The sequence below is a fragment of the Hibiscus syriacus genome, unplaced genomic scaffold (assembly GCF_006381635.1).
Source record: "Hibiscus syriacus cultivar Baekdansim isolate YM2019G1 unplaced genomic scaffold, ASM638163v2 tig00111566_pilon, whole genome shotgun sequence".
In the NCBI taxonomy this organism is placed as follows: Eukaryota; Viridiplantae; Streptophyta; class Magnoliopsida; order Malvales; family Malvaceae; genus Hibiscus; species Hibiscus syriacus.
In genome coordinates, this window is record NW_024063122.1 from 2,092,101 (window position 1) to 2,102,977 (window position 10,877).

At 33.7% G+C, this 10,877-nt stretch overlaps 1 protein-coding gene across 1 annotated transcript; it reads left to right on the forward strand.

Annotated features, from left to right (window-relative positions):
* LOC120165031 lies at positions 1 to 1,443 on the forward strand. The gene is made up of 3 exons (XM_039174627.1): positions 1 to 111; positions 178 to 449; positions 1,356 to 1,443. The coding sequence occupies exons 1-3, from the start codon at positions 7 to 9 to the stop codon at positions 1,399 to 1,401; spliced, it is 423 nt and encodes a 140-aa protein (XP_039030558.1). The 5' UTR covers positions 1 to 6; the 3' UTR covers positions 1,402 to 1,443.
* The last annotated feature ends 9,434 nt before the right edge of the window (positions 1,444 to 10,877 follow it).

The window sequence follows — 10,877 nt, forward strand, 5'->3', positions numbered from 1 at the left end:
TAGTGTATGAGGAAACCCTTTGCACCTGTAGCAATGGCTCCTTTCTCTTTACGTTGCTGTCTCCAGACTTCCGCGCTGAGCAATAAACGTTTCAAACCAAAGGCTAAGCAGGTAATTATACTTCCTGCTGCAGATTCAGATTTCAGTTTACAATTATATAACTGATATGGTGATCAGGGGATGAAGAACATGGAGAAAAGCTTCAAAAGGTTGAAATCAGAAATGGAGGAGATAAGCGAGGAGCAAAAGAGCATAAGGGAAGGGCAAAGACAAGTTAAAAAAAATTTTGAGATGGTTGAGTCGGAGTGCGAGGAATTGAAGAGGGAAACTAGACTCGTAATTCAACAAAGTGCGAGGACTCAGGTTAAACTTGCTCTTATGTTTCGCATCCTCAAAGCAAGGGAAGCCGACGACTTGAGTACCGCGGCCACTCTCACTGAAATGCTCCGGTTCGTTTATTAACTACTTGCTCAATATTTCTGATACTGTTAATAATTGTATATAAAAGACTTGTCATCACGATTTTAAACGAAAAATTCTAATTAAAAATCAATTATGAATTAATTTTTGAAAATTTGGGGTTTTCGATGAATTTGAAATTTAATTTGAATTGAAGTAGGTGACTTTTGGTTGAGTAAGTGGAATATTTAAAAATATTATTTAAAATAATTAAAAAACTTATTTTTAAAGATAAAAAAAGGTAAAACGTTACCAAAAAAAAATTTTATTTTTAAGAGTTCATGAGTCGGGAGAAGGGTGAGCACCTACAACATTTAAAATTGATACATTGTTGCTTATCTGTTGTTGTAATACTGGATATTTTAAATTCGAATTAAAATAAAAATATGATCAATTTTTATCGAACGTTGGTTAATTATTTTGAATTATAAATTGCACAAAAAAAAAACAAGTAAGATTAGAATTAAGTTTCAATTTTCGTTCAAATGTCATCGAATCACATTACTCTTATCGAACGGGTACTTTTTCACGTCCATTCTACGATAAGTTTCTTGGAAATATTCTCAGCGTTTGCTTAGGAATCTTTTATTCTCATAAAAGCTTTGGTACAACTCAGATTTTTCTTATTTCCAATTCTATTTAATGACAGTTTAAAAAATATTTATTCTCAAGGTTAGTATATATATTGAATGTGGTGTTAGAATCTTGATACTCTTTTCTCTTTATTATTAACTTTGTTTTTTTATCGTTCCAATACGCGTTCTTTACCGAATTGGAACACGGACGAATTGAAACGAGATTGGTAGGGGTGGGGGCGAATTAGGTAACACTGGTCTTTCTACTCGAGGAGACTCATCATTTCATTGTGAATGATATTTCTGCCTTTTCGTATGCAGTGAAATAGTAGGAAGAGAGAGGGAGGAAAGCAAAGCTGACATCTGAATGGCTCTGACAAGCTTCCTCTTCGCTGCGGGAATGTGACGGGTTAATATACGGCTAATATATAGCATTACCGGATACATTAAAATGTATTTAATAAATTCGGTTTAGCGGTACCTATTATGTTGACAACTAATAATGTTTTAGGTAGAAAATATGAAAAACTATTAAAAAATTTGGTAACCGGTAAACTTTGGTTATCGGTAAGTATCTATCCTTTTTATAAAAGTGTCCATACTTTTAACATATCAAGTAAATTTTACCGGTTTTGTCATAATGAATCTGGTTTTGTCATATTTTTACCTGTTATATTGTAAATTATCTATCCTTTTTATAAAAGTGTCCATACTTATTTCACTGTGAAAATATATTTATTATTATCTTTAGTTAATATTGTTAAATTTAAAATCTAAATAATATTTTATAAAATATCAAAACAATCAAATAATTTTTTGTGTAAATGAAATTATTAAATTAATATTGTAGTTGGAAAACATGAAACACTATTAAAAAAAATTGAAACATAAATACATAACTTTCAAAAAAGTATATATCATTTTTATAAAAGTGTCCATACTTATTTCACTGTTGAAAACATATTTATTATTATATTTGGTTAATATTGTTAAATTTAAATTCTAAATAATATTTTATAAAATATCAAAACAATCAAATAAAATTTTGTGTAAATTAAATTATTAAATTAATATTGTAGGTGGAAAACATGAAACACTATTAAATAAATTGAAACATAAATTACATAACTTTAAAAGCAGTTATAAATCCTAAAAAGTGTCGATAATTTTAAAAAATATATCGATCCAAAACGATATACCAGGTAAAAATGATAAAACCGGTAACAAAATGATAAAACCGGTAAATTTAAAAGTGTCGATACGTTATATAAGGATCGACACTTTGTGAATTTAAAAGAGAATCAGTTATAGCGCCTATAATGTGTCGATACTTTAAAAAAATATATCGATCCACAACGATATAACAGGTAAAAATATGATAAAACCGGTATCAAAATGATAAAACCGGTAAAATGATACCGGATATATTGAAAGTGTCGATACTTTCGTAAGTACGTGTAATAAATTATCGACACTTTCAAAGAAATAGGTAATTATCCTTTCGAAAGTATCGACACCTGACATAAAAATATCGACACTTTTGTATTTGTATCGATTAAATATAAATAACATATCCGATGAAAATATAAAGGCCATAGATAAATATCCTCTGAAAAAAGATAGAACGGACGAGTTTTTGAAATCGAAGAGTAATTGTTGCTGCATTTCAGAAGGCGTTTCTAAAGCGAAGTTTGTTTGTTTGTTGCTGCAGTCGAATCGAAAAGTATGTTGTCGAAACCCTAATTTTTAATTATTACAGTAATCGCGGTAGGGTTTTTTATGTGTTGTTTGAGGTTTTGGAGTAAGGAAGCATTTGGGACCGATTGCAGGTAGAAATAGATATTCAAGGAAAAATATAAATGTCGATATTTTTATTAAATATTATAGGTAGAAAATGATATTATAGGTTGTATAAATGTGCCGACACATTTTGGTGTGGCCATTCAAATTCTTTTGAAGAAAACCGTTTTACCACAAGAGTAGTTATCTATATTTGTATATTGAAAAGTGTATGTAACAAAATAATTTGATTTGCGTAAACTGATATATGAAGGAAAAATGGAGTCAATGGGTTGGAAAATTGTTGGTGGAGCAGATGACTTTGAAATTGAGGCCGAGACTCGAAAGCAACCAAAGGGTGGATATATACTTCTAGTAAGTATCAATGTCTTTTTGTTATTATTGTTGAAATGGTAATTGGATTAAAGTATCGATAAACTTTAAATTGATTACAAATTTTAAATGTTAACAGTATGGCCGAATGCAAAAGGATGAAGGGAGATGGCACACAGAGCGGTTCGGTATGTAAAATGAAATTGACATTGAGTAGTATTAGTATTTAGTGTTAATGTATTGATTAAGAAACGTTTATGTTTAATATTAGGTGAAAAAAGATGTGAGGTCCAAATGGAATTCAATGAGTGATGCTGAAAAGGAACCTTACATCACACAGTCAAGGAATGATAGTAAAGAATACAAAGAACGGAGGAAAGCACATGAAAATAAGGTATTCATTAAACTTGTAAATACGTTGATACAAAATATATAAGAACTATAACATTATATATTGTTAAAAAATGTAGGAAGTGTCGACAAGATGCAGCATTAAAAGGGTGAATTTATTAATTAAACACCTTAAGGAGAAGGGTCAGTTGAATGTGCTGGGAGAAATAGGTTTTGGATCGTTGATCGGAGTAAGGGATCGACCTATTCGGAGGAAATTGTGTCGATCCTTGATGGCACAATTTGACGTCAGTCAATGTATGGCTAAGTATGGTGATTATTCATTCCCTCTGGGGGTATCGACTGCTGCAGCCGTATTGGGGGTACAAAACAAAGGCAAAAGTGTTATAGAAGTCTGTAGGAGTAAGAACTGGAAAGCACTTGCCTCCAATATGGTTTGAATCATAAGGTGACATATGCTGAAGTTGAAGAGGATATCAAAAGTGGATCTTACTGGGGGGATGAGCTGAAGGCCCGAGTTCTATTGTACCTTGTCGGGATATTTCTTTGTCCAACGGGTGATACGTCAACGAACAAGGAATATATGAAGCTCATTTGCGATGAAGGCTTGAAGGGTGAATTCAATTGGGCTGAATATATCCATTCGAGATTGATTGAATCAATCATCACCTTTAAAAAGGGCAGCCAGAGATACCTCAAAGGGTGCATAGCAATCTTAGAGGTAAATGAGTTGAATCACTTTTTTGTGTTTTTATATAAAAATATAAATTTTATTATAAATGCAGGTTGCACTGTTCGATTTTTGGTCGGGCTGTGAGGCAGTGCCGACTTATGAAAGAACCGGAGTGGCACGCATCCGTGCATGGGGGAAGGAAGAGGTGGTTAGAGTGATGGTGAAGTTGAAGTTGGATAGAGGGAAGAAGCAAGAAATGGTAATAAATGTAATTAAATAATATTAAGAATATAATCAATGTCTTACTATTGTAATTTAATTTTGAAGGTTATTGGCAAGGATGTAGAGGAGGCAGTGGAGGCAGAGGAGAAGAAAGGAGGGATGGTTGTATTGGGGATGACGGTGAGTGGGACGACGGTGAAGCAAAACAGAGTAACTTCGACATTTTGATGTCTGAATTGGCTGATATCAAAAAAATCCAATTTGAAATCATGCAAAGACAATCAAGAGTCGAAGAGAAACTTGATCAAGTCGTAGAGAAACTCGAGAGAGTCGAAGATACACTCGAGAGGCATAAGGGGGTAGTGGAAGGAAAAATAGATGGAGTGGTGAAAGAAGTAGAGGTGTTGAGGGGTGAAGTGGTGAAAGAAGTTGGGGTGTTAAGGGGTGATATTAAGATGGTGACGGGAGAAAAATTTGAGGGAGTGGTGAAGGAGGTTGTGGATTTGAGGATTGAACTTACGGGGGTGAAGGGGTGGTTGATAAATACTCGGATGAAGGAGCTCAATTGAAGGGTGAAATAAAAGAGATGAAGAGCTATGTAGAAAAAAAGTACGATGAACTGAAAAAATATGAAGAAGAAAAGAGGGAGGAGGAAGAAGAAGAGATGGAAGAAATGAGGAGGAAGGAAGTCGATGTCATTTATACACCGGAGAGTGTTATAGCAGCAGTTTTGGATTCGGAATGTCCTGCACCCCAGAAGAAGAAGCAGAAGGTAAGTTTAATAAAAGAATACTTAATTTGATTTTTATTATGTTGTTGTGACAAAAATTTGTATGCAAAATTGTAGGTTGAAAAAGCGGATATTCCAAGCGGAATTGATGACATCGAAGCTGCAATTTGTGATTATTTATGGAATAGCGAGTTAGAATCGGGGTAAGTGAAATATATTGTTTTGTTAGTGATATTTAAATATTTCATGACAACATATTAATCCTAATGATTCATACAGATATTCTGTAATATCAATGGGAAATCAATTCGCTACTGTATACGACGTTGCAACGTTGAAGCCTACGGAATGGGTTGGCGGTGTGGTAAGTAGAAAGTAGAAAATGTTAAAACTTATTGAATATGTTCTGATTGTGTAATTAATTTTGTTAGGTTATCGATTTGCTCGCCTGGACCATATGCTACGATTCTCAAAAGTCACTCCGGAGGATTGGCTACCTTCCATACCTCTTAGTGGTGAGTTAAATTAATAAATATTGAAAAGTAGTGTTATAGACGGTAAATTAATAATGTTTGTTGCGTAATTACAGCAACAGGCGTTGGAAGCCAACAACAAAGAAAGTGTTGAGAGTATTTCTACCTTCTGGGGTGTCATATTGGATAACTATGTGAAATTCACCGACTGTGAGAAGGTAAGACACCATACCAATTGCAAATGATGTTTTCGGATATAGAATGTTGAATTTTGTCAAATTAGGTGTGAAATTTGTTGCAGATCATGATCACAATAAACTACCATAATTCACATTGGTATCTGTTGGTGTTGGATATGGTAGATCATGTTGTAACAATATATGATATGTTTACAACTGAAGCAGCTAAACAGAGAGTGAAGGATGCTAATAGATTGGTATGTATGTATGTATGAAAGGACATTATGTAAATTATAATGCATAATTTTTTTGGTGCATAACTTCTTCTATTTTAATGCAGATTAAAATATTAGATTCTTATAATAAGAAACGTATTTGGGTTGAGTCCTGTGGATCTCTAGGAAAGTATCCCTTGAAAATTTCAAATTTGTGGAGCATAAGAAGAATAAGCAATTGAATGGGTATGAGATGTTATCACAAATAGAAAGCTTAATTTATGCAGTATTCATCATAATTGACATGTGTGGTTTTCAAATTTTGTAACAGATATGATTGCGGCATGTATGTGATGATGTGGATGGAATCGATCGGTTCTACAGGGGCAACTGGTGATTTTGTAAGTCGATAGAAAAAATCGTTTGTGGTAAAATTGTTAAAAGTCGTATATTGAATGCTGTAGTTGACAATACTTAACGTTCTGACAATTTGAATATAGGTTGTTGGAGACTGGGATCGATCGCGAGTATTAAACGATCTCGTAAGCCACAATCAAAATGAACGAAGACAGGAGATAACAAAAGCTGCAATATTACATAAGAATAACAAAAGAATGCAATGATGTAAATGTAGGGTTAATTTTGTATAAGATTTATAATTTTGTATACGATTTATATTTTCGTATGTGAATATAATTATGAATGAGATGAGAAAAGTTAGCAGTATGTTGTTGTACATGTTTCTTATACACATTAAGGGTCATGTTGATACTTGGAAGTAAAAGGCAAATTTACAATATGGCCAAAAGGATGTAATTTTTCAATATAACCGGTACAATTATACCGGTTTTATGTGAGAATATGTCTAAATAATGTGTCGACACTAATAGTTTGTGTCGATATTTTTTTCCAGAATGAATGGAAAACAGGGTGCACCATAAAGTGTCGATCCATATATAAAAAGTGTCGATCCCAAAATCATCGAACCCAAAAGTATAATGTAATATGTAATTTTTCAATCTAACCGGTACAATTATACCGGTTTTTATGTGAGAATATGTCTAAATAATGTGTCGACACTAATATAGTTTGTGTCGATATTTATTTCCAGAATGAATGGAAAACAGGGTGCACCATAAAGTGTCGATCCATATATAAAAAGTGTCGATCCCAACATCATCGAACCCAAAAGTATAATGTAATATGTAATTTTTCAATCTAACCGGTACAATTATACCGGTTTTATGTGAGAATATGTCTAAATAATGTGTCGACACTAATATAGTTTGTGTCGATATTTATTTCCAGAATGAATGGAAAACAGGGTGCACCATAAAGTGTCGATCCATATATAAAAAGTGTCGATCCCAAAATCATCGAACCCAAAAGTATAATGTAATATGTAATTTTTCAATCTAACCAGTACAATTATACCGGTTTTATGTGAGAATATGTCTAAATAATGTGTCGATACTAATATAGTTTGTGTCGATATTTATTTCCAGAATGAATGGAAAACAGGGTGCACCATAAAGTGTCGATCCATATATAAAAAGTGTCGATCCCAACATCATCGAACCCAAAAGTATAATGTAATATGTAATTTTTCAATCTAACCGGTACAATTATACCGGTTTTATGTGAGAATATGTCTAAATAATGTGTCGACACTAATATAGTTTGTGTCGATATTTATTTCCAGAATGAATGGAAAACAGGGTGCACCATAAAGTGTCGATCCATATATAAAAAGTGTCGATCCCAAAATCATCGAACCCAAAAGTATAATGTAATATGTAATTTTCAATCTAACCGGTACAATTATACCGGTTTTATGTGAGAATATGTCTAAATAATGTGTCGACACTAATATAGTTTGTGTCGATATTTTTTTTCCAGAATGAATGGAAAACAGGGTGCACCATAAAGTGTCGATCCATATATAAAAGTGTCGATCCCAAAATCATCGAACCCAAAAGTATAATGTAATATGTAATTTTTCAATCTAAACGGTACAATTATACCGGTTTTATGTGAGAATATGTCTAAATAATGTGTCGACACTAATATAGTTTGTGTCGATACTAATTTAAATATCAAGTGTTTTCCACCGTTTACGATATATAGTACTCTTAATCGAGAAACCCTAAACATAAAGGCAAGCAGGCAGATCTTCCTCTTTCTTCTACCGTTATCATAAGTGACGACCAGATATTCAGGTAAATTTATCGATATTTTATGGGTTTGATTGATTTCTATATTGGAGTTTTTATCCTGAATGTGTTTGTGTTCCATTGTAATAGGGGTAGCATCCAACCAAAATGGCTCCAAAACGTCAGCGTCAGAAGCGAGGTCTTTCTCAAAGCTCTTCTCAACCCAGTTCTTCTCAACCACCTCCTTCTGTAACAAACGATTCTTCTGAGGAAATCAGGTCCTTCGAAACTCTGAACTTTAGATCCGACATGGAGAAACAAAGATGGCAGACGAGTTTTAAAGTAAGGAAGATTCGTCCCGAACGTGTCATTGACCTGGGTTTCTTGTTTGATGATAAATATGCATTTAGTTTTAAATCCACATTTACATCTTGGGGTTGGCTTGAATTCCTTGGTGTAGAACCAAGATATTATCCCAACCTAGTTAGAGTCTTCTACAACAATGCTTCCTTACAGCACGAGCCTAATAAGACTAATATAATAGGAATTAATACACATGTCATGGGGAAGGATATATATATATCTCCAGAAACTATTGCGGAGGGTTTAGGTGTAGCGAATACAGGGGATTCAGATGAAAATGGTGTAGATTGGTCTACAATTAAACGGGTTACTAGAAATAGCCCAATTCACCTCGATGTAGAGTTGAGAGTGTTTCACAAAATGCTCACATGGTATATCCGACCTAGTGGGGGAAAACATTCAACGCTTCGAGACAGCGATTATTGGTGGATAGCAAAGTATAAATCCAAAACGGCTCCAAACATTGCAAAACTCATATTTAATACAATTGTATATATGGTCACAAAGGGAGCAACAATTTCAACTACACTACCATATGGATGTGTCATCACCCATCTGTTGAAGAAGAAGGAAGTTGATTTTCGCATGACGCCCCTGTTCGATTAACCCGCAAGATTGACATGGTATTTATTAAAAAAGCGGGATATGATTTGTTGAAAAACTCGGTTGGAAGCGTGTCAAGGAGGTCGGATTAGATCAAGAGAGGGAGGAAATGGACCCCGTTGGCCATGAAGAAGAGCAACCAAGTGGAGACGCAATGATGGAAGAAGCTCCAGTTGCAGAGGATGTCACAATTAAGACCGTGATGGAATACATGGTCAATTTTCGGGAGCATATTGATTCCCTTGTGAGTGGAATGCGATCCGATATTTCATCATTGCAACGTGAAGTCTCCATGTTGCGTAACGAATTACGTCAACGACATCAAACGAGTTAGGTAATTCATTATCTATGTTTCTTAACATTTACACGTTCTGAACTTTATTTTTTTTCTTTTAACAGATGTGGACAACCAAGCGGTCGCAGAAGATGAAGCTGACGATGAAGATGACGATGATGATGACGATGAAGCTGGCGATGAAGATGATGACGATGATGATGATGAAGATGATGATCCAAACAAGTATATCGTGTCTGTAATGCCGCCTTCAAGAAAACTTTTAATTTTTGATCTCAATGGTGTCCTTGCCTACATCCCAAGACTGCCGGCAGGTTTTAATTCTATTCTTTTGTATCCATATTTTAACATATAAGCGTAGAACTTTAATCTCATTTTCTTCATGTTGTAGATGTTGTCCTCAGAAGAGGATTATTTGAATTTATGCAATTTGTGTCGACAATTTTGTTGTTGCCCTTTGGTCTTCAAAGATGAGGTTAGAACATGTTTGAGGCAATTGAATTACTGTAGTCAAAATCGTTAATATACATTTGAATGTTAACATTCAAACTTGATTACAATCTCAGGCATAACGTCGACCGTGTACTTGAGAAACTACCTGTATTTTCCGAGCATTTTCTATTCGTGTGGGTAAGATGAATGTCATTACAGTTTGCTGACTTTTCGTTGTCTATGATTCCTACATATTTATGTTCGACTGTTTGTGAACAGGATAAAAAAAAAAATGCAAAACATACGATTCTGTTACCTACTGTAAAGATCTCAATGATGTTTGGAACGCGTGTCCAGATTTTAACGAGCTAAATACACTTTTGGTCGATGATTCAGCGGAAAAAATGATTTAATCCGGTAAGTTGCATTTATGCAATATGTTTTTCCAGTTGAACAGGTGTTCAGACATTGATGATCCAAACAACTTATGTGTTTATATAGAAATACAATTACATATGTCCACATACCTTTGACGCTGCTTCCCATTCGAACGACAAAGCTCTAGGTATGACACAAATTTATTCATGCTTATGCGAATTTAATTATTGTTAGTATAATTGCACCTCATTAGTTTGATAATTGAAATTATTTATGTATGTCCTCAGAAAAAGGCGGAAACATACGAGAGTATTTGGAAAATTTGTTGAAGGCCTCTAATGTTCCGGACTTCGTTAGAAACAACCCTTTTCCATCGGATTAATTTTGTTTGTCGGTACATTATTTAAACATTCTTGTGTATTTATATTTTGGTGTGATTATATGGTGTGTATATTTTCATTAATTATTCCATATTGCTTCTATGTGTACATATACATTTGAGTGTCTATACTTTTTTAATATATTGTAAAGTATCTATCCTTTTTATAAAAGTGTCTATACTTTTTCCACTGTGGAAAACATTAATTTAAGGTTATATTTTGAGTGAGTTTTAAGATATTAATTTAGTAATTATAGGCGTCTAATGATTTATTTTTTACGTTAC

Excerpts from the sequence above, each read along its gene's own strand:
- LOC120165031 (XM_039174627.1), top strand. The coding sequence starts at position 7 with ATGAGGAAACCCTTTGCACCTGTAGCAATGGCTCCTTTCTCTTTACGT. Across the intron at positions 112-177 it reads TCAAACCAAAGGCTAAGCAG|GGGATGAAGAACATGGAGAA; the intron begins GTAATTATACTT and ends TATGGTGATCAG. Across the intron at positions 450-1,355 it reads ACTCTCACTGAAATGCTCCG|TGAAATAGTAGGAAGAGAGA; the intron begins GTTCGTTTATTA and ends TTTCGTATGCAG.